Source organism: Sesamum indicum, linkage group LG5 (assembly GCF_026168435.1).
Source record: "Sesamum indicum cultivar Baizhima isolate 11 linkage group LG5, ASM2616843v1, whole genome shotgun sequence".
Classification (NCBI taxonomy): Eukaryota; Viridiplantae; Streptophyta; class Magnoliopsida; order Lamiales; family Pedaliaceae; genus Sesamum; species Sesamum indicum.
Window position 1 is genome coordinate 14769311 of NC_142661.1, and position 23352 is coordinate 14792662.

Below are 23352 nucleotides of genomic sequence, written 5' to 3' on the forward strand. Positions count from 1 at the left end.
ATTAAAATTTTTTTGATGCGTCTAAGAATTGCGTGAAACGATAACTAGTTATTTAGAGACGGAAGAGTAATTGAAGAATTTTTTTGTACAGAAAAATATTAATGAGAGTAGTATATTTCAAAAGTGTTTGCATTTAGCCCTTAAAATAGCAAAGACCTATACTATCAGCTAATATATTAAACGCGGACGTTTCTGGCAACAAGTTCTCTTCCCCAGGTTCAGTTCTTCAATTTCTTGGATAGAAACAAAACACAGAAGAACTTTTCAAACAAAACCCTACTTCGATGAGAAACCCCAATTCCTACACTTACAGAACCCACAATGGAATCCAATTTGAAGACAGTGATTCTGATGAAAACGAAGAGAAGAACCCAGATCAGAGCTACACCCAAAACGGGAATTTTTACAATTATGAGGATTCCAAGAGGCACCCTAAGAAGAGAAAGCTTGAGTCTTGCGTTTCCAATTATGAATTCGCTCCTCGGAGGGATATTTGGAATGAAGAGGAGAGCTTTGCGCTATTGGAAGCGTGGGGAGAGAGATACATGGAGTTGGGTTGGAGGAGTTTGAGGGCAGAGGACTGGGCTGAAGTGACTGAGAAAGTGTTGGAGATGAGTGGAGTTGAGCGGACGGAGGTTGAGTGCAGAAACCAATTGGACGTGCTGAAGAACAAGTACAAGAAAGAAAGGGCCAAAGTGGAAAGTGGGCATGGGAGCAAGTGGGTGTATTTCAAGAAAATGGATGCCTTGTTGAACACAAGCACAAGAGGCCATTGTGGGTTGGGCTGTGGGGTTGATTCGGGGGAGTATGTGTTTATGAACCCACGAGTGTACTTGGACAAATCTAATGTGTTAGATGAAATGAGGGATAGTCCGGGGCAATCTGATGAGGATAATGAGGATGATCAGGATGAGGATTTGGGAGCCCACAAGGAGGATGATGGGGAGTCTGCTAGATTGTTGGCAGATTCCATTCAGAGGTTTGGAGATATATATGAGAAGATTGAGGAGAGTAAGAGGAAGCAAATGCTGGAGTTGGAGGCAATGAGACAGGATTTTCAGAGAGAGTTGGAGTTGCAGAAGAAGCAGATATTCGAGCGTGCACAGGCTGAGATTGCTAGAATAAGGGAAATGGATGATGAGGAGGATGATAACACTGATACTTCTGTGGAGAATCTTGGAGATTGATGCAAGAATTTGGCTCAATGATTCATATGAGGTATTCTGGTATGAAGGAAAGCTGACTCCCTTATTGAATGGGAATGTAACTAATGCTCTTTTGTTTATTTCTGATGTCCTTTCAGTTTCCTGTTCAGTTGGTTGCTTTCTTGGTTTCGTTTACTTGTATTCTTTATGGTCGGGTTGTCTATCATGCTTAATGAAGTTCATAAATTATGATTATTGACTTTGTTTGACATTTCTAGGCAAAAGGTGTTATAGTAATACAACTCATAATGGTTCTCATCTTGAGGTAGTAGATACATGATGTCAATATTCTTAATACATTTTTTTTCTATATACAGAAGATTGGTGTGTAATTCTTAGCCAACTACAGGTGGATCTCTGACTATTTTGTATAAAAGCATTGGTTGACCACTTGTTGATATCATCAAGACAGTGCTCTTTGACAAGTTGCATAGTTTTTTAAAATTTTGAGTATATTAGATGGTGCTCTCTTTGTTGTCTGCGATATAGAGAAATCTTTAAATTAGTCACTAGGTGAGGATTAATTTAATGAACAGACATTATTTGTCTTGTTCTTACTTTTTCCTTTCATAGAGAACTTTGCAAGTTATAAATATCATCAATCAATTGCCTTAATATATATCTGGTTAAATTACTGAAATAATGTCTATCAGAACCCTTGGCAATAAACATAGTATACCTTGGATATTGAAATTATAGATAAGTTGTCCAGTGACAAGTAATTGTCATCCGTGAAGAAAATTAATACACATCGTATAATTATGATGTAAGTAGTGGAAATACCAACCTCAAGAATCTTTTACATGGCTCGAATTAGAAACAAATTTGACTTGATATACCTCGTCCAGTAAGGATTAATATCTTTCTTCATGTCCTTCAAAAGAAGGCAACCAACCAGTGTCGTCTCTATGTTCCCATATTAAATCCCCATGAGTTCTTTCCTGGTTCCCTCAGGATAGCTTGTTGTCTTTGATATGGTGAAATTTTTCTGTGTTCTGTCTGGACTGAAGGAAAATATCACTAAGGGGAGATATATATATATATATATATATAAATGTATTTATGATGGAATAGCATGAATTTATACGTCATTTCAGATGCTTTTGGCTCTAATTCATTTTTTCAACTAATGAAAAGATGGCAATCTTTGTCTTATATATTAATTTGGATTTTGGATAAATAATTATAATCTATTAACTATTCGTCATGTTTGTGAAAGGAAGGCAACCATTGTCTTCTTCTAGGTCCACAATTTAACGTACAAATGAAAGCATGAGTTCTTTTATTGGTTCTCCTTAAGATTGCTTGCTTAACTTTTTATCGTGAAAGATTCCTCTATATGGAGCACACAGAATTACACCCCACTTCAAACTCTTTTTTGCTCCATCCATCTTATCAATTGATGACAAGATGGACTCAGTCATAGTCTTATTTATAAATGTGATGAATAACTAATTTTTAAACTTATCATGTATGTAATTATCCTGAGTGTTGAAATGACTAGATTGCAACAAGAAAGAACGTCCCGTATATAATCAGGGTAAAGTACGTCCGTACCCCTGAGGTTTGCATAATTACAGAAGTCCCTTCTTAGCTCGAAATCACACTTACATCCCTTGAAGTTTGTAAAGCCTTATAAACAGAAACAGAAAATAACGAAAAGAAAAATGGCCTTCTAGAGCTCCAATGAAAGATAAAAAGTTTTAAATAATATTAAATCCAAATGATAAATACCTTTTGAACCCAAACCTAAGCATAGTTATAGGGTTTTTTGTAAATAATAAAAAGATAATGTCATTTCGTAATATTTTTAACCGTTCACGTCTTGATTACAGAAATCAACTATTTATTTCTTATTTGATTTATAGAATGGTCCAGATTTAAAAAGTAAATATAACAGAATGTATGTAATAGAATTTGCACCATATTTACATCTCTAGGATATAAAATTTATTTCATTGATATTAATATATATAAGTCTTCTATTTTTATTTGTAATAGTAAGGTATGTAATATGTGTAATGATCTATATATATATCCATCCCCCACAATCCACCTATTCCTGACCAAGCTCCTGTTATACTTTGCATATTCTTGTATTATTATAAATTTTTAAAGTTATATATATGAATGAGCATATATTTTATATTACTAATTTTTTTAACTAAGATTTCTTTATGTTTTTATATATAATAAACTTATACTTTGTATTTTTCTATATTGTATTTACTTTTTTTATATATTATTGAACATTCTTATATAATTTATATTCATACATTAAAATATATGCATAAATGTGTACTTGATATTTGATAGTGTGGACATATTTGTATCTATTTGTGTGTATAAATTCTCAGATTTGAGTAAGTGCTGGATTTTCCATCAACCATTAAGCAAGCATGTTTTTAGCTGTAGAGTGTATATTAGGAATTGACACTGTTCTTTTTCCATTCTCCTCTTTTATTGAATCCCTTGGCTCTCGATGTTTGCTGTAACCTCAAATGAATATGTGAGATCATGCCATTTCACAAAATAGCACATGCTTTTGCCGATCTCAAGGGAATATTTGGAACAGAGCCAACCCCAACATCAGGTAGGCAAAGTTGGAAAAAAGCAGAGTACCCAAAATGCTGTTCTTTCTCATAGTTTTGACCGAGTTATTTTCAAATGAATCAGTTAGGTATGGATGTAGATATCGTGTGTGGCTTGCCAGTTATATTTGTTCAGATACACAAAATGTTAAATTGCCCTCTTCTTTAACTTCTATAACTTTGTGACCAATATATGGAATATCTTAGTTGACTCAGTCCATTTGATCTGTGAATTGAATCAGTTGTACCCTCATTCAGTGTGTTGGGTAACTTGGCCATGTATACATTTTATGCATAATTTTTTCTTATGTAACTAAAAATGATTCTGCAGTTCTAGATATGATCAATAATTTTCTACTTTACCCTGTTCATACTAATAGGTTATGATGAAATGGTCTACCTGTTTGACTATATCTTCATATAGTAGCTTGTTAATTTGTGGGCATAATTGGTGGCATAATTCATGTCCTTTCTTCCATGACGTGGCTGATTTTTCCTATTTCACAGTCTACAGAGAACTGTGACTTTTCTCACTTGTTGCTCGAGATTTTGGAGGAGAAGATGACAAGTAAATATTGCTTGCAATTGTATGAAAGTACTTTCCTTGCACTGACCATGATCAGGGCCAGACTCTAATGCAGGCGACATCAATATAAATGGTAGTAGATGGTGGGTGATGTTGGCATTTGCCTGCCAACTTATCAGGTGCATCGTTCCTTTGTGCCAATATGTGCGTTTATGTTTCGTTACTGAAACTTTTTGTTGCCCTTCTGCATAATCCCCTGGCGGACCTTTTTGTTGCAAATTTGTATCAATAATTCCAGGGGTTTTTTACTTTGAATCTAGCAAACCACTGAAAGTGCATGGTCAGAGTTGGAAAAGTGGCACAAACACGTTGGTTTGGTTCTATGCTCTCAGTCTAATTATTTTTTTGACCATAAGCTTTTGTGTGACGTGGAATGTCTGAGAACTGATTCATTGTGCTTCTGCTAGTTAGTAAGTTATGTTCCATACTTGGCTTCCGCACAGGTAATTTACATTATATTTGTAATGTAATTATTTTCAAACCTTCAAACTTTGGAAGATTTGGGAACACTTTGGAGGTGAAACTATGAGGAATGCAACTCTATCTGATTTCATTTCGATCTTTTGTGTGTATTTTGGTTAGTGTTTTTCCCCAACAAAAGAAAATGTGATTACACCAATTACATAGTAATGTTGACTTGTAGTATTAACCTCTTCACTGTGAAGAGGTTAATATAATGTGCTCTTTATGAGTTAAATAATATTGGGTTGAGAAATATTTAATTTATTTGGCTTCCTCCAAAATGGATTGGATTTTTATTGTAAATTATCACACATTGTATGTGTAAAGATTACATTATCTATTCTATTAAGGAAAGATTTGTACACATAAGTGTACATATTGAATGCAGAAGGAGATGTAATACGATTTGAAATAAAAACTTCAATCCAACTTCAAAAAAGGGTGCAGCAAATACATTTTTTGTCCTCGAATATGGTCATTAATGCAATTTTGGTTTTTAAATAATTTAAGATGCAATTTTGGTGTTCAAATTTGAACTTTTTTGGCAATTGGTGTGAAGTAGAGTTGTCTTCTCTTTGTTCTTGAATAATCTAGATTCATGTCATGTGCCAAATATTTCAATGACTTTTGATATGTTGATTTAGAGCCTATAATTTCTTTAGAACGATATGTTTGATAGTTTATATAACACTATGAAGTATTTTATAATTGTTTTCGGAAAAGGTTTTAGAAGATCAAAAAAATAAGATTATAGGAGTTTATAAGCTCCTAAGGAAAAAAAGAAAAGGAGTTTTTTTAAATTATTTTTAAAATCTTGACAAGCTTGTTTACATTAATCACAAAGTTATCATTAATTAATCTTATAATTCTGTCTTTTAAATTTATTAACACTACGGCCATGGTTGGATCGAATAATTTGGATTGGGTGAATAGCAATTTATTCTCATGTGATATTGAAAATGAGCACACTACCTTCTTATGAAAAAATTATAGCAATTTACCCCTTATACTTTTTAAAATGAAGCAACTTACCTCCTTATACATGGAGGTAAATTGCTTCATTTTAAAAATCATAGGGGGGTAAATTATTGTATTTTTAAAAATATAAGGAGGTAAATCACTATTTATTTTTTCATAAGGGGGTAATTTGCTCATTTGCGATATTATAAGGGGGGCTGCTTGCATTTTTCCCTATTTGGATTAGAAATAGATTTAGAGGAAGGATTAAATGAATTCATATTAGATGGATTTTTAAAAAATCCGTCACTATGTTACAAAATATATCCAAAATGGGAATTCAAGAATTTGTAATTCTTTGCAACACTGAATCATCCAAGCAAGTTCAATGGTTGTGCTGTTATGAATTTGAAATTCTTAAGTTCAAATTCATCGATACAACTATAATATCAAAGATTTGTTTTTAAAATAAAATTTGACGTCTTATAATATAACCCTCTCAATCGGATTGGCAATAATTATGGTTCATTAGGCTTCATTCTCCTTATTTTTTTTTATTTTTTTTGAGGACTCTTAAGCCTGAGCTGATGACTCGATGGTAAATGCGGTGGCAGATCACAGTTAGGCCAGAGATTGGGCCCATTGACACCCCCATGACCTATTTTTAAATATGTAATGCCTTTATAACAATTATATGCATAAGATTTAAGCTCTTCATTCTTCGAAAAATCGGAAATATTTTGAAGTTAAAATACAAAATGAATTTTAAAAAAGAATAAAAGTTGAATCACCCCCCACCCCACCCCACCCCTACGCTGCCAAATACTTCCATTTGGCGCCAATTCTCTCCTTCCGCACATCGCCGGCCACTTCCGCCCTACGGCTATCAAAATGCAGCGACAGACATCAATACTTTCCTTCCTCAGGAAACCCGAATCCTCTTCCAGTGGCAAACCCATCGTTCTCGATGCTTCCGATGAAGAAATTAAAGGAACCGACACTCCACCCGAGAAGGAGCCGCGTCGGGTATTCACCGATAGCCGCCCTTCGTTATTCTCCAGCATTAGGCACAAGTTCGAGAAAGTCGACAACAGTAAAAACACGGAGTCTAGGTGCTTCCTCTTTCCAAACATCAGAAGCATGAGCAATGTTCAGGCAGTTTGTGATATTTTAATTTTATTTATTTGTGAAATTTTGATAGAAGATAATAATTCCTTGCACATTCTATAGCACCATCGCTTCGTTCTGTATGCTTCCATTGAGTGCTCTTGCATATCTAATTTCCTACAAAATTCGTATTGTGGATACTGAAAATTCAAGTCTGCAGACGAGGGTTCTATTCCGTGCAAAAAAAAATTGAGTGTACCCGTGGGAAAAACTGTAGTTACGGCGTTGGTAGTCTAAAATTTTAAGATGAAAGTAGTGATTATTTCCCAATTTAATGAAGTAATTTCCAGCATGCACAGGTTCATACTGAAGAAGAATTTGTTCCTCTTTTGGTGTAACATGCAGGTGCAAAGAGGATAATACTTCTACTGTTCGGTCTCTTCTGCTGCAATCTGACGGACCAGAAGATCTGAGCAACCTATATTTAGTGCCCAAGCAACACAACAATCAAAGCCTACTTAATAATAGCAGAACAATGAGTTCTGAAAGGGATAGCCGGAATTCATTTCTAACCACTTCTGAGGATGATGTTCTTGGGCCAGACACACCAGGCACGAGACCTCTTGTACCTAGGTTAAAGAGAGTCCAGGAAGATATTTCTAATTTCGAGGACAAGGCTGATTTTTCTTTACCAGATAACAAGAAGAGAACAAAATTTCTGCAGGGTTCCGATGTTTTAAAGAAAAATGGTGAGAAGGACTCTGAAACAATTAGCAAGTTTGAATGGCTCCATCCGTCTCGAATCAAGGATGCCAATGGAAGAAGGCTAATGGACCCTCTTTATGATAAGAGGACACTTTACATCCCTCCTGATGCTTTGAGAAAAATGTCAGCATCTCAAAGGCAATATTGGAATGTCAAATGCAAGTATATGGATGTGGTCCTGTTCTTTAAAGTGGTCGGTCTTTGTTTTATTGAGTTCTTTTCTCTTCTTTCTGAAACCTTTCCTTACTGACCAATAGTCTAAATCTCTGGTATGGGTCAGTGAATCATTTTACAGTCTCATGCAGATTTATCTTACTTCCGAAATTAACATCATCTAATGATTTTAGATGACTAGAGAGCATAGACTAGTAGAGAGTTGTTTTGCGTGGGAGTATTTGTAAGAATTCATGCCTAACCATGTAAAAATGGATACAAAATACTTATTCTTATAGCATAACATGGTTATATTCCATTGAACTGATAATAATTTATGTGATAGATAAAGGATATTTCATAAGGTGCATGTTCTCGATCTTACAACATGCGTATCAGTCATGAAGTTACAGATGAGGAAATAACTTTACACTGACATGGAGTGTAGTAATGCCATGGGTTTCTTTGTACTACATACATGAAATTTGTTTTCCTTTTTATTCTATGATATTTTCCTTTTCCTGTAATTTAGGACTAGTATGTCAATATACTACTGATTGAAAAGTTATGTTTGATGCTGTTATCTTTGTATTGCTAATATTTACATTAACATTATTAGATAATACAGGGAAAATTCTATGAGCTCTATGAATTAGATGCTGAAATTGGTCACAAGGAACTTGATTGGAAAATAACACTAAGTGGTGTGGGGAAGTGTCGACAGGTGAGCTTGGATTATGTTTTATGCTTATTTATACATGAATATGCATACGTGCACACGTTCGCTTGTGTTCCATATACATTGACCCTTGTCCTTATCGGTGATCCTTTTACAAGTTGTTAATCCTTTCTGTAGGTTGGTGTATCTGAGAGTGGAATTGATGATGCTGTTCAGAAGTTGATAGCACGTGGGTATGAGAACTCTCCTTGCAATTTGATTACTTTAGAGAAACTTCAGCTTAGTTGAAGAGAATCGGAATTTGATATTTACTAGCTATGCTTCAGAACTCGGGTTTTTTTTTTTCCTTCTTTCCTTCATTTTTCTAAAACTAATGAATAATCATATTTTAATTTTTTGGGTAAAACACTATGGGTATGGTGGATGGTTACACTCCTACATGTGTGCTGCTAAATGTAAGACGAAAATTATAATACGTTGCCATTGCGTGCGTTTCATCTCATCTCAATAAACTAATCCCTTTGTTTGGTTTTGTTTTAGGCCAATTTTCACAATGGGCCAAAAATGACTCCGAACATAGTGTATTAGAGGTCTTCAGTGGTTCAAAAGCAACTGAGACTTTCACTATAAAAATTTCAAAATCAACCAAGAACCTATCCCACTCCGCTTCCCATATTATTACATGTAAAATTACGTGACATCCACTGGAGAGGCATGATTTGACTTCTATAGTATTTTTTTCTCCTCAAAAAACAATATCAAGTATATTTTCATCCATTTTAAACACTTTTCAACCACTGTCAAGGTATGATTCATCATTTTCAGTAAATTTTATCCCTTAAAAATAATACAAAAATATCATAATCAATTTTCTACAAATTTTAAACCTCTTTAGAAACAATACCAACCACTCATTACATTCCCCAAAACAAACTACAAGCTTTTCAAACCCAAACTCATTTTCTCAAACCTTTCAAAACTTACTTGAAAACCACTCAAACAAAGTGAATGAGATGAGACGGGTTTAGATGAGATGAAAACAAGTTTTGAATGCATTTGGATGTGAGAGAGAAGTATCATAGTTATAGCTTATTTGATGTGTAAAAGGTGTTAGGTAAAATACCAAGATTTTTTTTTCTTTTACAATAGTGAAATGTATTCCAGATATATTGTAGAAAAAAACAAACATATATTTGGATGAATTTCATGAGATGAGGCGAGATGGGATTTTTCTCAGAAGCAATCAGATCCATAAACTTACAATTTTTGGGAGGTTCACAAGCTTCTCCAAAATTTGAATGCTTAATATGCCATCTCCAATATACTGCTTTTGCTAAATGAGCACAGGCCTAACGAAAGTTCGCAGTGGCATTAGAAACAATAGTTGACAGTCACGTTTTAGAACTTCTGTCTTGCACTTTAAGTACAGCACTTATTGCTTCTTGTAAACCAATATGAAATCATACCTGTAGATGCACTTGCATTTGCGCTCCTCATGTTTGTTGTAGTAGAACACGACTAGCACAACTGTAGCAATAGCTTGCAACTTCCCTGCAATCATTGGAACTGTTCCCCTTTTATTACTGTCTTTGTCAACTGCACTCGATAATGCTTATAGCAGAACATCAATAACTGACATCACAAAACAGCACCATAAGTGGTGCCGCATCACTTTATTGATTTCTTGATGGTCCTTTACTTCTATAAGTTTTCCATAGGTTGTGTGATTTTAACTCAATTCAAGTACTTAGTATGAGTATACTTTTCTGATTTAAATGGTGATAAGCTAAGTACATTTCTGAAAGGTACAAGATTGGTCGGATGGAACAATTGGAGACATCTGAGCAAGCAAAATCTAGGGGCTCTACTTCCGTAAGTTCAGCATGAGTTTCTGACTGTACTTGTTATATCCACCTCTTGGAGATTGGTGATTTTCATTGTTCAATTATTGTGTAATGAGGTGAACATGTTTTAATTTCTACACTGTGTTAGAAAGGAGTGGGGGATAATTTAATGTCTACTTTGTATTGTAGCTTTTGACTCTAAAAGTGTTCGGAATGCAATAACGCCCAAATTTTAATATGAAAATAACACTGTGTTTAATACTTATGATGTCATGGATTCATCCAGGAAGCAGGTGCCTTTTCTTAATTTCAACTTTTCCACAAATAGGGCAGAATTGGGGTATGTTCGGCAGGGCGTGGGCAGCCTGGGGGGTTCGGGGATAGGTTGCTGGGTTCCTACCTATAACGCGATGGAGATGCTTCAAAAAGTTGACACATATCTGACGTGCCACTTGACTTGCTCTCCAGATGTTTTAGATGCAAAGAGTTCTTTTAATTTTTTTTAGGAAGATATGTTATATAGTATCACATAAACTACCAGTAAGATAGTTCTCTGTCATTTAAAGTCTTTCGTTTGTTCGAGAATAGTTTATTAATCATAATTGTAAATTTTCAGCATCATCACCAATATTAACTTTTTTCCTCTGTACTCGCACCGATTTTTCCAGACAAATCTTTTGCCAATTATATATTTGCATGTCTGTATGTACATAATAGCATATTTATATATATGAACAGTGGCGTCAAAGCCAAATTGCGTCCTAAATTTTTTTATAGGTGTTCGTCGTGTCCATGTCTGTAAATCATAGAGTCCTACTTGTCTTATGCTATCTCTATTTGCATATGGTGTGTTTCTCAAAAGGAGCAGATCATTATACCATCCACTATCTATGAAGCACTTTGTAATTACCTGAGGCATACAATGATCAGCAAGATGGTTTTCCAGGTTATTCAGAGAAAGTTGATTCATGTAATTACTCCTGCAACCTCATGTGAGGAAAATATCGGGCCTGATGCTGTCCATCTTCTTGCCATAAAGGAGGTTGATTCAATGTTTTTGCCTTTCTTCTATTTGCTGATACATCATGCATATCTGCCATGAATAACAATGCAAGGTCATGGATATTGAATTTGATATATTGTAAATACATGAAACACCAACCTGAAGATTGGCATAAAATTATGATTAGTGATTCTGTAATGTTGCCTTTTTGCATTTAGGATTCCCTGCTAAAGAATGGATCAATTTCATTTGGGTTTGCATTTGTGGATTGTGCTGCATTAAAATTTTGGATTGGTTCTATCAGTGATGATGCTTCATGTACAGCATTGGGGGCCTTGTTGATGCAAGTATGCTCTTATATCTTTTCTTTTGTTCCAATACCTGTGAATATGTATTTATCATAACATAATGCATATTGCTTTGATCATTATCCTTAGGTGTCACCAAAGGAGATTATTTATGAAAGCCGAGGTAAAACTGTTTTTACAGATTGAACGTTGTGGTTTTCCTTGTAATGTTATGAATGATTCTCATGGCCGCTATCTTGATGTCCATTATAGGGCTGAGTAGAGAAGCTCATAGAGCACTTAAAAAGTACACTTTGACAGGTGAGGGTACTATAAATCCATTTAATTGCACACTTATAATGCATATTTTCTGCTTTAGCTAATTCAGTTTTCCTGCACAAACTTAATCTTTTCCTTTGAGAGGGTTTAATGTGTATATTTGGTTAATATAAAACTATTGATCTCTCTGTCTCTTCTTGTCTTGTGTGGTGCTGAATCTGTATGGTGCCCGTTTTCAGATACTATCTTTTCGTTTGAATTGTCTTGCGTCTTGAGCAGAAAAAGTTTCTCAACCTTCCTCTTAAAGAAAATTGACTATCTATAGTATTTACTCATGTAACTTTCTCTCTCTTGTTGGAACATGGAACTGAATATTATGTGAGTAGAATTTCCAGACATGTTCAGTTCATCTTTTGTGGTCAGTATTGACAATGTTGCATGACAATTTTGGCTTCCTAGTAGAACAGGCCTTCAAACTTCCTGTTGAACAGGAATAGGTATCAGTGCCAGTAGGAATTTTGTATAACCTAATAATATTTTTGTAGGATCAACTCCATCCCAGCTAAATCCATGGGATACTTTTGGTGAAGCCTCGGAAGTTAGAAATATCATTGAGTCCAGTAGATACTTCAATGGGTTTTCTGATTCCTGGCATCACATCTCTGATGGAGCTATGCTTGGTGATCTTGAGTTATGTGCTCTGGGGGGACTTATTAGTCATTTATCGAGATTGATGGTAAATACATGTACTTTGAATTTGAACTGTGTGTTAAAATTGAAAATTTTGGTGGTTTTCCATTGATTAGCAATCTGTATTTGTTCAGTTAAATGATGTGATTCGCAACGGGGATATTTTGTCTTATGAAGTCTATAAAGGTTTTCTCAGAATGGATGGGCAGACGCTGGTAAATTTGGAGATCTTCAGTAATAATGCTGATGGTGGTCCATCAGGCTAGTAACTTCATTTGTTATTATCTCGCTCCCTGCTTTCTCTTTACGCATGTGAAATAATAGTGTAATACTGTTTTAGGCACTCTGTACAAATATCTTAATAATTGCATAACATCATCTGGTAAGCGGCTCTTAAGGAACTGGATATGTCATCCTCTTCAAGATGTTGAGAAAATTAACAACAGGCTTGCTGTGGTTGAGGAGCTGATGGCAAATCCAGAAATCATGCTACTCATTGCCCAATCGCTTCGCAAGCTTCCGGATTTGGAAAGGTTGCTTGGACGCGTGAAGTCTAGCTTTCAGTCCTCTTCTGTGATATTGTTGCCCTTAATTGGCCAAAAAATACTGAAACAGCGAGTAAGATCTTTTTTCTTTAGATTGAAGCTTCTTGGACTGCATCTTTGTGTTCATCGCATAGCTGAATTGGCAAAAAGTGATTTAATTTTGCTTCCTTTATCCAATTCTTCCTGTCAATTTCTCTTTTACATGAAAAGTTGCCATGAGGAAGTTCTTATATGTTTTAACCTTATACTGTCTTTTGATGGGAGTCAACGCTATGCTATCCTGTTCATTTGCCTCTAATCCTGGGTTGACAGCTGCAGGGACTTTTGTTGCAATATAGTTACTTTAATAGCATTTTACCTAAATCCCTCTAACTGTTCAGTAAAATCTTGGAGAGAGAGAGACCTATACCTGTGATTGTTGTTAAGTGTAGTAATGTTATACCATATCCACAATTCAACACATTCAACTTAGTTATCAAGAAGCTGCTTTCCTTATTCATAGAAACAATGCAATTATCTTGAAATTTTGAACATGACTGATGACTGTGCGGAAATGTCAATCTAACTCAGTTTACTCTGTCCATGTATTGTTTGATCATTCTGCAATTTAATTAAAGCTACTAACACTATCTTGCTTATGTATGACACATCATGCCTTGAAATAAAGAAAGGCATATACCTTTTATTGACAGAAAATTACTGTGAGAAACATTCGTCATGCCAGTGAGATGTGTTGTTAGGTGTAGCATATGCACAATTAGTCGCATTTCGACTGTCATCCAAAGCTGCTTTCCGAGATGAATCTAATGCAATCTGTTCTGTCCATCTATTGTATGATGCATGCTGCATTTTAATTAAAGCTATTTTATCTAGCATGCATATGACACATCCTGCCTTGGGATAAAGAGAGGAAAATTGTCTATGATCAACAGGTAAAAGTGTTTGGGTCCCTCGTAAGAGGTCTGCGAATTGGAATAGAAATGTTAATGCTTATGCAAAAGCATGGATTGTTGAGTACTTCGTTATCCAGAGTTGTATCCCTTCCTATGCTAAGTGGCAACGAGGGGCTTGATCAATCTCTTGCTCAATTTGAAGCAGCGATAGATAGTGACTTCTCCAATTACCAGGTGCGATTCTTTTGTTTCTGGACCAAGATGGACATTTGACATTTCTTATTTTGCACACGTGCTTGCATATGTTAATTGGGATCTATCTTTGTATCTTTTGTCTTCAGTGTTATACATAAACTATGTTTCTTACACAAAAGACTAGTTGTGTTTTGTGATACCTATAATCGAACCTTGGTCCATCTTGTAAACCTTCTACTGAAAATTGCTCTAATTTGATTAATAGAATTTGTTGGTTACGTCGCATGACAGAAGAATGAAAGTATTATATGTTCTATCCTCCAGAAATCAATGTAAGCTTGATGCTATATGGTCCTTGGATTTTAAAGGTTGTACTGCAAAATAAAATGCACACACTAATAGCTGGAATTTTATAATATACAAGAGGATGAACTAGAAGATAGGAGAGAAATAACCTTGGTTATTCCCTATGCTAAAGTAAAATGATTGCTTTAAGGCTTTCCAAGAATGTCTCTTGGATGTATATTGTCATGATTGCAATAGTAGAATTGATCACTCAAATATATATAGGGATTATAACTACACTGCGAATAGAGGGATTATAACTACACTAGGAAATGTGAGGAATCCCCATGGGCAAGGATTCCTAAGCTAATGAATTCCCAATCAAATTCCAATGAAAAAGATTTGGAAATATGAAAATAGTCACATGGTGGTAAAATATTGGACGTGATTAGTTTCCTTGGGAACCACCAACTAACCCTAATTGATGAATTAACAACATGCTACTGAAAGAGCTAGCAACAGTGCTCTCTTTAATTAGTGTTTCCAAACTTTTTCTTGTTTTCATCATCTACAATAAACTTTCTGAGGGGGAGTTCCTCAGAACTGATGCTCAGATCTCCTTTATCTTGAAGCACTCCAAGATTCTCCACTCCATCTCTTAAAAAGATCTGACATTTATAGGTTCACTTCTCACACGGAACTATGACCTTTTACATTGTTGCACTGGTATCTTAGGTTTTCACTAGCAATGGTGAATGGTCAATGCCCCTTCTTTCTACTGGCTTTTGTGAACCAATTTTCCCATTAGCCAACATAACTAACTTTGGTCCATGTAGGTTTACATTAGCCATTGAAGCTGTAAACTTTTATGGATTAGTACTGCCTCAAACTGAAGCCTCATAAGTAATGCTTGAGAGTTGCCTAACTGAATCATCTCTCTATCTTTGACGATACTTCTTCATGTAATTGTTTTTGTAAGTGTAATTTGTTATTATCCTTCAGTGACTCTGTGTTTCTTGGGAAAGAAAAAAAAACTCAATTACATATGATTTACATCCTTTTCTTTTGTGGTTACAGGACCATAATGTTACAGACTTGGAGGCTGAAACACTATCTATTCTGATTGAGTTGTTCACTGAGAAGGCGACCCAATGGTCTCAAATGATACATGCCATAAACTGCATCGATGTACTGAGATCTTTTGCTATTTCTGCAGTCTCTTCTTGTGGAGCAATGTGTAGACCTAAATTCACAAATTCTTTTGTGGAGACTATGTCCCCTACACTGCATTTAAAAGGGCTATGGCATCCTTATGCCCTTGGTGAGAATGGGGGGCTGCCTGTTCCAAATGATATCCACCTTGGAGGAGATGGAAGAACTCACAGCCCCTGCTCATTGTTATTGACTGGGCCTAACATGGGTGGGAAGTCAACCCTTTTACGGGCCACTTGTCTGGCTGTGATAATGGCTCAGGTTGGTTTGTTTTTTAAAACTGTTATGTTGTGCTGTTTTACGCTTTCTTGGTTTCTGAATTTTTGTCAGCATAACATCGATTTGTGTACCGCAGCTAGGCTGTTATGTGCCTTGTGAAAGTTGCACTCTATCAGTTGTAGACATCATATTTACTAGGCTTGGCGCAGCTGATCGAATCATGACAGGCGAGAGTAAGTTTTTAAATTAAATTCTATACCTTTTCATTACATCTATAAAATACAGATAGGTATAAATGCCTGAAATGCGTGCTGTGTTTGTTTTCATTGTGAAACTATGTATATGTTTGTTACTTAAATTTAGTTGCATATCTCAATTAAAATTATTATTAAATAACTACACTCAAATACTACAGTTGTTAGGTTTCTATAATAATAATTAATAAATAGCTATGGAACAAAGGATGGAGTCCAGTGTAGATATTCCATATCTATCCTTGAGAATGAGTTCTAGAAAATTTGGAATACCGGCAACAATTTATGGAGGAGTAATAGTTGAAATATAATCATTACAGAAGTAGGTTATTGTAATTTAAGCTTCTAGATTTAGCATTCACCGGCCTTTGATTTTTGATCCGTCGTGCCTTTCCTTTTATTGCTTTTTGTTTATCTAACCTACAAGTAGAAGTTTGTTTTTAGACAAATTCTCAAACATTGTCATTTTTTCTAGAACATTTATATTATTCTTAAACTTGTTTAATATAGTATATTTGAACTGTAAATGTTCAGTCACACATTTGTTGTTGCTTTATAAACCTTTTATGCTATTTTACTTCACCATATTTACCAAATTGCACTAAAAAACTAATGTGGTATTATTAGTATTATTCAAATGACAGATCTGTTGTGTTGGTTGATTTAAAAATTGTAAATGGCCACTTCTGTCCAGTCCACTAGCATGAACGAAATCGATCATTCAACTTTCTTTGGATCGATATCCAATCCATTTTCTGACTTGGCCAATTATTCAACCTCTGAAGAACAAATTAATGGCCTTCTGCAATTCCTTATACGTGAAAATTCTTACTCTTTTAAGAAGTAAGTTAGAATTGGAACAAAAAAATAATAGAAAATGCAATAGTTTTGATAATTTGATACATTTAAGCTTAAGAAAGAAAAACACTAAAGCAGTACATTCAAAATGTGTGCATATTAACTTATTTTCGAAATTAAAGCAGTTGGTATTTAGTATGGTTAATTGAGGTCAAACCGATACAGAACCCAGATGAAAGTAACCTAATAGGGTACAAAAATTATTTTGTATTGATACATATTAAATATTGGTTTATTCAATTAATCTAAAAATTCTATATTACACAAAATATGTGTTAAGTCATTTTTTTAAGCTCGAACTAACATGTACTTTTTAAGTTTATGAATTTTTCCATAAAAATTGTATCAAACACATTGTATATGTGATGCTTAAAATATTAAGTTGTGTATAATTTGCACTTCTCTTCCTATTTAATGTTGCTTTGGAGCTATTTTCCGTTTTAAATTTTAAGTTCAATTAGAAAAAATCACTCCAAAAAGATAATACAACAACGACGTAAGATAGTATTTATTTGTTCTTAACTTGCTCCAGTCCAAATTATAAGAAATGCAAGGGTGGGTTTATCCTTATATTATGATACGAACTTTCTTCGTCCAAATTGAATGAGACCTTTAAGTTTATATATTGTGCATTTAGATGAATATGTTATAACAACTAAAACCTATTAAATAATACTAGAAATTATAGATAATCTTTATTGTTATTTCCAAAAAAATAGCCAATTTATTATTTTTATTATCAAGATATGCTAATAAACAGGACCAAATTTCAAAATAGACCTACTTAAGCTATTTTCAAGTTTGCAAGGTGTGAATCAATTACATTCTGAGTTAATTTATATTTCGGTGTCAAGCATATTTTTCCACATAATTCATCATCCGGTGAAGAGCATGTGCCATAATCAAATGAAAGGAGAATAGTGCTGAGATTAGGTAAAACAACTGCTATGATTACAAGAAGTGATGTAATATAGCTGCTCTCTTTTCTCTATTGTATTTATAATTAACTATATATTTTGTAATATTTGTAAAAGTATTTGTTACTTTATTTTTGATTTGTTATTCATTTACATCTTATAACATGATTAAAGGTGATCTATATCATTTGTAAATATACAGTTAATTGATGTCCACCTGTATATTCTATGAGATTAAGTAACTATTATTCATAAATTCTTTGCCAGTTAAGTGCACTTACACTGAAAGAATATCTGATCCTTTTTCTTACATCGAACATAAGTATTTTAAATTGGTCAAGAAGAATCGATTTTACATGAACGTCTCAACAACCATATAATGATTGTTTCAGTATTCAACTTGGCAAATCGAAAACAATGATGGGGACCAAGAAAAAAAACCCAGTTATTTCTAAACAATACACTCAATGACTATGTTTCTGTGCTATAGTATACTATTTACTTTTTCATTTGTAAATTCGAGAGCATGAACAGTTAAATGTGGTGTTCGTTTGTCAGATTAACATCTCATAAAACAAGCTATGTGAGTCTAAATATAATATTTTGATAAATTATGAAATCATGTTATGGGTGCTTTGCTTTGATTAAGGTGATTGTGCCATGTTATATAGTCTATTCATCAATAATTTTAGATGATTTCTTAACAAAAAAATTCTATACCAATAATATCAACTAAGATTTTGCACCACGTAATCCTTTGGACCTTGACATTTATTTCAACCACGTATGTTATTGATACGTGATGTAATTTTTTTGTTTGGTACAAAAAGGAAATATATGATATATGTTGTGTGGTGTATGGGAGGAAATTAAGGAAAACCGATGGAGGATTTGAGTGATATGGGATGGACGCGGTGGCCTTAAGAAAAATTATGTCACAAAAAGTCAAATATAGGATATTCATTTTATAGTTCTATGTTGAATTTTTAAATACTTCCTTTCAGACTTGGTGATCCTTAAAATTTTAATTATAACTACTAGTTTTACCATGTGAAGTCTTGAAGTTTTCTAGTAAACATAAAAGCCAAAACTTTTCAATAAAGAGCAAACATAAACATCATATACTTGCAGAACTCACAGAAAAGGTAAATGGTATCTGAGTTATGTTATACAGTGATTGTGACAACTTGGGTCTGAATAATATAACATCATCCTGAAGCAATTAGCATTGCGGGCATTATTAAAGTAATAATGTCAGGCATGTGTATGCATGCCAAAATACTCAATCAACCTTTGGCACCTGAATACAAACACTGCAGCAGTCAAGGTGCAAGCAGTTGAAGATTTATTTACTGTTGTTTCCCTTAAATTGGTGGAGTAAATTGGATTTGTGGTGCTGTTTCTTCTGCTTTTCTACCTATTCTGCTGTACTAGCTATTCTCTCTCCTTCCTCTCTACCTTTCTTCTTTCCTTTAGTTTTAGATACTTTCCACTTGCCAATATCTTACACAAACCATTAACTAGGGTGAGAATGTAAAGATGTATTATGTAAAGCTAAACAAATTTTGCAGAGAATTAAATTTGTCGTTTAGTAATGGTACTGCAACAAAAAGAAACTTGAAGAATATATTATTGAAGCACCCATTCTCAAATATATGGTGAGGGTATTAAGAACCGTATAGAAATCAGTAAAAATGTACCGGTCTACCCACCAAATATAACTATTCAAAAATAGGAAGATATGTATACCCTAGCAATCTCCTAATAATCTTCTAATAGGTACCATGAGGTAATTATGTTTTAGCATGTGATCAATTCTGAAGTTTAAGATTCCTATGCTTAAAAAAAAATTGAAATATTAGTATTAGCATGCCCGAGTAACAAAGACTCTAGACCTTATGGGGTTCAACCCGTTATTATCTCGCTCCATTCATCAGTCATCAATATCTTCCTCGCAGCAATCAACTTTACTAATTCTCTTTTCATACTCCCGACTCAACTCTACGAACAATTTCCCCATCAATGTTTTTTATGTATTGGGGCTGAATGTTGCTTCTCTGTTCTTTCTTTAATAAAAATATTGACATACATTGGTCTCAAGGAGTATGCCTGCTCCTCTTTACTGGAGATTAGGTGTTATTAGTCATGTCAAAAGTCAGACTGGATGGTTATGTCAGGCAAGGACTTTCAACGCCTATTTCTCTAACTTCTAATTCTGCATTTATCAGGGTTAATGTTCTTCTATGGTCAGTTGCATTCAAGAACTCCATGACATCTAAAATCCAGAACAGACATTATGAACAATGAAGTTTTCTTCTCATTTTTGGGATATGCATGCCTTCTTGTTGTAGGTACCTTTCTTATCGAGTGCATGGAGACAGCATCAGTTTTACGAAATGCTACACAGAAGTCACTTGTTCTTCTTGATGAACTGGGCCGAGGGACAAGCACTTTTGATGGATATGCTATAGCATATGCTGTGAGATGCCTTCTTCCCAATGTTTTAAGTTAACATATCTGCTAAGATATGTGCTTTAGGAATTGCTTTTCCATTCCTAAAATAGAGAGAAAAAAAATGGAGTTCCTGATATTTATTGCAATTTACTTCTTGTGGTACATATTGAATTGCTTCAGTCTAATATTTAATTTTTTTTTGCTTCATATGCTAATCATGATAATGCTTATGTGTGCATTATGTCTATCTATGTGTACTTATAGGTGTTCTGGTTGTATATGTATAGAGTAATCAGGATAATAAGGAAGTAATTATTCTTTTAAATTTAAAACTGTTTTGCTAAATGTTAGCTGCATGAATTTCCATTGCATGCAAAATTATAAGAAAACTTCCAATTTTGCTCCCTTATATTTTGCTAATCATAGTACCTTGGTAAGATTTTGGTGGGGGGTGGGGGATAGAGAGACGTAACTTGAATCCTATCTTTATGGGTGAGACATATTGGTTGCTGGTACTACACACAGAAAATCAAAATTAGTTAGAAGTTAAAAAGCTCATAAAGTTGTAAGTTTGCATTCAATTTTCTTTTACAAGGGCAAGAAATGTACTTTAATGTTTCAGCTTCTTGTTTCCACAGGGTAGGGCTTTGAGCAGCTTTGAATTAGGTCACAAAATATAACACATACATATATTCATTTAGTTATGTGGACCTAAACTTGTTGTCTTGAAATGTTTTAGTATTTTTGAACCATTATAAAAAATGATTTTCAGCTTAAGGAAGTCTATGGGCTTCTAAACAAATGTTGGTACTAACAAATTAAAATGAATGCATTATAATATAACTCAATGTTTGATTATTGTGTTTAGGTATTTCGTCATCTTGTTGAGTCAGTCAACTGCCGTTTGTTGTTTGCTACACATTATCATCCTCTCACAAAGGAGTTCGCTGCCCATCCTCTTGTACTACTGCAGCACATGGCCTGCTCTTTTGATTCTGCATCTAAATTGTCATCTCAAGTCGATCAGAAGCTAGTTTTTCTCTACCGACTCGCATCTGGAGCATGCCCAGAGAGCTACGGGATGAAAATAGCACTTATGGCTGGTATCCCAAGCTCAGTGGTTGAAGCAGCCTCAAAAGCTGGACAAGTTATGAAGGAAATGGTTGGAGAAAGTTTCAAGTCAAGCGAGCAAAGGGAGAACTTCTCCACGTTGCATGAAGAGTGGTTGAAATCTGTTCTATCTCTTTCAGAGACAGCGGAGGTTGACTTCGACAATGATGATGCATTTGATTCCTTAATTTGCCTGTGGCATGAGCTGAAAAGATCATGCAAAGAGATCACCTAAGGAAAAGGAAACATGCTCGTCGCGTTCTTATTTACTTTATTTTTCTGTGTTCTGCACTCTTATAGCTTGCTCTGCCAATCCAACTGTAAACATATTTTGGAATTCTAAATGTAAAGGGCATTTTGTTGTTCGAACTGGGTGAACATGTTTTCTCTGCTACACATAAAAGTAGTTGTAAGCGATCATGTGTATACATATACATGCGCTGGTGCACAAGAGCGCATACTTGTGTGAGACTGCGTGCTGAATCTTCATAAACAGGTAGCTTAGGATCATTCTGTATTATGCGTGGTTCTCTATCTGAGTGGTAACGAGCATGCAAGAAACTGAAAACCAAGTTAACAGAGTTGCAAGAAACTTGCTTTGGAATGACTATATCAGATTTACATGAAATTGTCCGGTTCATAAGGGCTTAGTATACGGTGCAACAACTTCTAAAATTTGCAAACTCATCAAATATGATAGTAATTTATCACTAAATTAAGACATGATAACAGACATAACGCGAATTCCCGTCCTGGTGCAACTTAATATCATGTAGTGTTTAGTACTTAGAGTGCGTTTACTTCAAGTTATTGGGCCACATGTCTAGGGGTGTCTGGCCTAATCACTTGTTACTTGTGAAAGTTAGTGGATTGGCTTGAAAATATAGCGGAAGCAAAAAATGCGAGAATTAAATGACAATTAAAATTAGAGCCTAATGATTCGATATGAATTGCAAATCGTTTGAGACTTCATGTAACTGAAATATTGATTTGTCAAGATCATATCGAGTATGACTCGATAAGATGAGCTCAGAGGTTAGTGGGAGTTGGTTGTGTTCCAAGGTGTTCAGTGTATAATGTCTTACTAATTTAGAATGAGATGAAGATGTTAAGAAATACTAAGACACAGACATAGTTGTCAGAAAAGTTACCCATAATTAGGAATTAGATTCCCAAGTAAAAAAGGATAAGCTGTTCAAGAGTTAATCACTTTGGACTAATGAGAAAGTTTAAGATGTTCAAAGCTCAATCACGTCCAGTTGATGAGAATGCTTAGATGTCTCTTACATCCCCTACGTAATTGCCTTAGGCAACATGAAAATGTTGTTGGGTGCGTAGATGTGTGCTTTAGGCATGACACAACGGATATCGGGAATATACCAATGAGGCAGTAGATAGTTGTCGAGAGCAGTTTTTAATACCTAAATAAGGATTAAGAAGTGGTTTTGACGCACACGATTTGCGGAGAGTTTATTCTGGAAGGCTAAACAATAGCTTTCAGATTCATGTGAATAATGAATAAGTCCTCAAAGTATAGGTATCTTTGGACTTGATGGTATGCGAGGTCGCTTCAAAGAATTTAAGCAGAAGTCCCATCTTAAAGTCGAATGTATGACGACTTTTGTAAGTCGGTCTCGAGAAGTGGTTTGGATTGAAAAACTGCATCCACTATATAGATATGGTGCCTAGCATGACTGAGCTGGTTGTAGCCTTGGAGGCAAACGACAAGGCTAGGACAAAAGCTTTTGGGACCGGATCTTTTCATAAGATCCACAGATAATTATTAGATAACCACCATCTGC

At 34.6% G+C, this 23352-nt stretch overlaps 2 protein-coding genes across 4 annotated transcripts; both read left to right on the forward strand.

The window, feature by feature from the left end:
- Positions 1–161: 161 nt before the first annotated feature.
- LOC105162108 (Alcohol dehydrogenase transcription factor Myb/SANT-like family protein) lies at positions 162–4943 on the forward strand. 2 transcript variants are annotated; one of them, XM_011080048.3, is made up of 2 exons: positions 162–1226; positions 4304–4943. In XM_011080048.3, exon 1 carries the CDS (start codon positions 285–287, stop codon positions 1185–1187), a length of 903 nt encoding a protein of 300 aa, XP_011078350.1. In that variant the 5' UTR covers positions 162–284; the 3' UTR covers positions 1188–1226; positions 4304–4943. The 2 variants fall into 2 exon arrangements, with proteins under 2 accessions (XP_011078350.1, XP_011078351.1); XM_011080049.3 differs by having other exon boundaries at positions 162–1218.
- A 134-nt stretch (positions 4944–5077) lies between these two features.
- MSH7 (MUTS homolog 7) lies at positions 5078–21919 on the forward strand. 2 transcript variants are annotated; one of them, XM_020694087.2, is made up of 17 exons: positions 5078–6913; positions 7314–7866; positions 8446–8550; positions 8683–8738; positions 10311–10377; positions 11296–11391; positions 11571–11699; positions 11790–11823; positions 11913–11960; positions 12464–12654; positions 12743–12869; positions 12949–13226; positions 14086–14280; positions 15604–15999; positions 16094–16190; positions 20338–20465; positions 21309–21919. In XM_020694087.2, exons 1-17 carry the CDS (start codon positions 6693–6695, stop codon positions 21783–21785), a joined length of 3198 nt encoding a protein of 1065 aa, XP_020549746.1. In that variant the 5' UTR covers positions 5078–6692; the 3' UTR covers positions 21786–21919. The 2 variants fall into 2 exon arrangements, with proteins under 2 accessions (XP_020549746.1, XP_011078349.1); XM_011080047.3 differs by having other exon boundaries at positions 8455–8550.
- Positions 21920–23352: the final 1433 nt, after the last annotated feature.

Excerpts from the sequence above, each read along its gene's own strand:
- LOC105162108 (XM_011080048.3), top strand. The coding sequence starts at position 285 with ATGAGAAACCCCAATTCCTACACTTACAGAACCCACAATGGAATCCAA.
- MSH7 (XM_020694087.2), top strand. The coding sequence starts at position 6,693 with ATGCAGCGACAGACATCAATACTTTCCTTCCTCAGGAAACCCGAATCC. Across the intron at positions 8,739-10,310 it reads CAGAAGTTGATAGCACGTGG|GTACAAGATTGGTCGGATGG; the intron begins GTATGAGAACTC and ends CATTTCTGAAAG. Across the intron at positions 14,281-15,603 it reads GTGACTTCTCCAATTACCAG|GACCATAATGTTACAGACTT; the intron begins GTGCGATTCTTT and ends TTGTGGTTACAG.